Genomic DNA, 1,339 nt, shown 5'->3' with positions numbered 1-1,339 from the left:
CTCAACATCTGGCTCCGATACCGGGACCCTGCCGTCATTGCGGACTGCCTTATCTGCACGAGCGAGGAGGTGGTAGCGGCTCTCACTATCAGGCCGCTACCAGACAGCCTGGACGAGGCATTGTTCACGCTCTTGGAGCAGGCATCCCGGGAAGGCCAAGACCCTGATCCTGAACGCTTTGTCCGAGAGTTGGCCGACGCCTTATTCACTCATCCTTTGGAAGGGATTGACGGTCTCGCCGAGCTACGCGATCACGTCGAAGATATCGATGGTGAGGGTCTCAGAACATATGTTGCTCAATGGATTCACAGTCTGGGTGCTGGTCACGGAAAAAGGCTCCTCGACCAGGACGCTGTGGCGATCATCGAGAATTATATCCCCCCTATGGTGTCTAGTGTCGTCCTACAGAATGCATTCATCAAGGGACTCCCTAGCGCTCCGAGACTGACCAAAGATTACCGTTGGGAGCAGCTATCGGCGAAGAGGGAACTCAAATCGTTGTGTCAAAGTCCCTTTTCAAAGGGTTGGTGGAATCGGTCACTCCAAGGTCACCAAGCTGCCTCCGTCTTCCGCAGCCCCGTCTCTGAAATCAGTCAGGCTACTCCAAGGCGCGAAGTGAGAATGTCTGAAGGAAATGGATCACCTACAAAAACCTCGGTCGAGACTAGTGACCCTCCGGACTTGGTCAGCCAACAACGGCGTCACACCGCTGCCAAGAACGCGGATATGGCGGCAACAGCATTTGACGGTGGTTCATTCAAGGGTGTCGCTGATAAGAGGGGATTCTCCGGCTTCTGGCGGCAGCTCGAGGGCAAGCTTCTTCGACGAGGGTGGGACCACGGGAGCCCCGAGCATTTCTACATGCTCACCAGTCTCCTCCCAGAGCATATCGTCAGTAAAACGGTGGGAAGAACCGTCCCAAAAACACTGTCGGCCTTCCAAGCTACCGTTGAAGACCTCCGTACGGCCCTTTGACGTGAATATGGTGGTTTCATCGAGGTGGAGGAACTTCTCACTGAGACACTCACTCGAGGGGCCAATGAGAGCCTCACTGACTTCCTCGCTCGCATTGACAACTGGGAAGATCGTTGCTCGACAGCTGGGTCGCCAGTGCCAGACGCCACTCTCATCCAAGTCTATCGGTCGGGAGTGTCCCACGGCCCTTCGAGGGAGGCCAGTTATGAGTACCCTTGTCGTTGGATGGACTTCCGACTCCGTGCGCTGACAAGAGCGGCAAGGGTAGATGGCGAGAAGTGTCAGAAGCCCGACACTTCATCTCAGGAGCAACCTAAATCCAAGACTGCCCCAACGCCTCCCTCTAGTCAAAGGCCAACCAACG

At 55.8% G+C, this 1,339-nt stretch overlaps 1 protein-coding gene across 1 annotated transcript; it reads left to right on the top strand.

Moving 5' to 3' along the window:
* Window positions 1–92: 92 nt before the first annotated feature.
* On the top strand, window positions 93–830 carry Pmar_PMAR017870 (hypothetical protein; the record flags this gene model as incomplete). Its single annotated transcript, XM_002775140.1, has 1 exon — window positions 93–830. A coding segment is annotated over one exon (738 nt), but the record flags the coding sequence as incomplete, so codon positions are not given.
* Between the last annotated feature and the right edge of the window lie 509 nt (window positions 831–1,339).

The sequence above is a fragment of the Perkinsus marinus genome (genome assembly GCF_000006405.1).
Source record: "Perkinsus marinus ATCC 50983 genomic scaffold scf_1104296956534, whole genome shotgun sequence".
NCBI classification, from domain to species: Eukaryota; Perkinsozoa; order Perkinsida; family Perkinsidae; genus Perkinsus; species Perkinsus marinus.
Note: the sequence above shows the minus strand (reverse complement) of the source record. Positions and strands in the feature narration are given on the sequence as shown.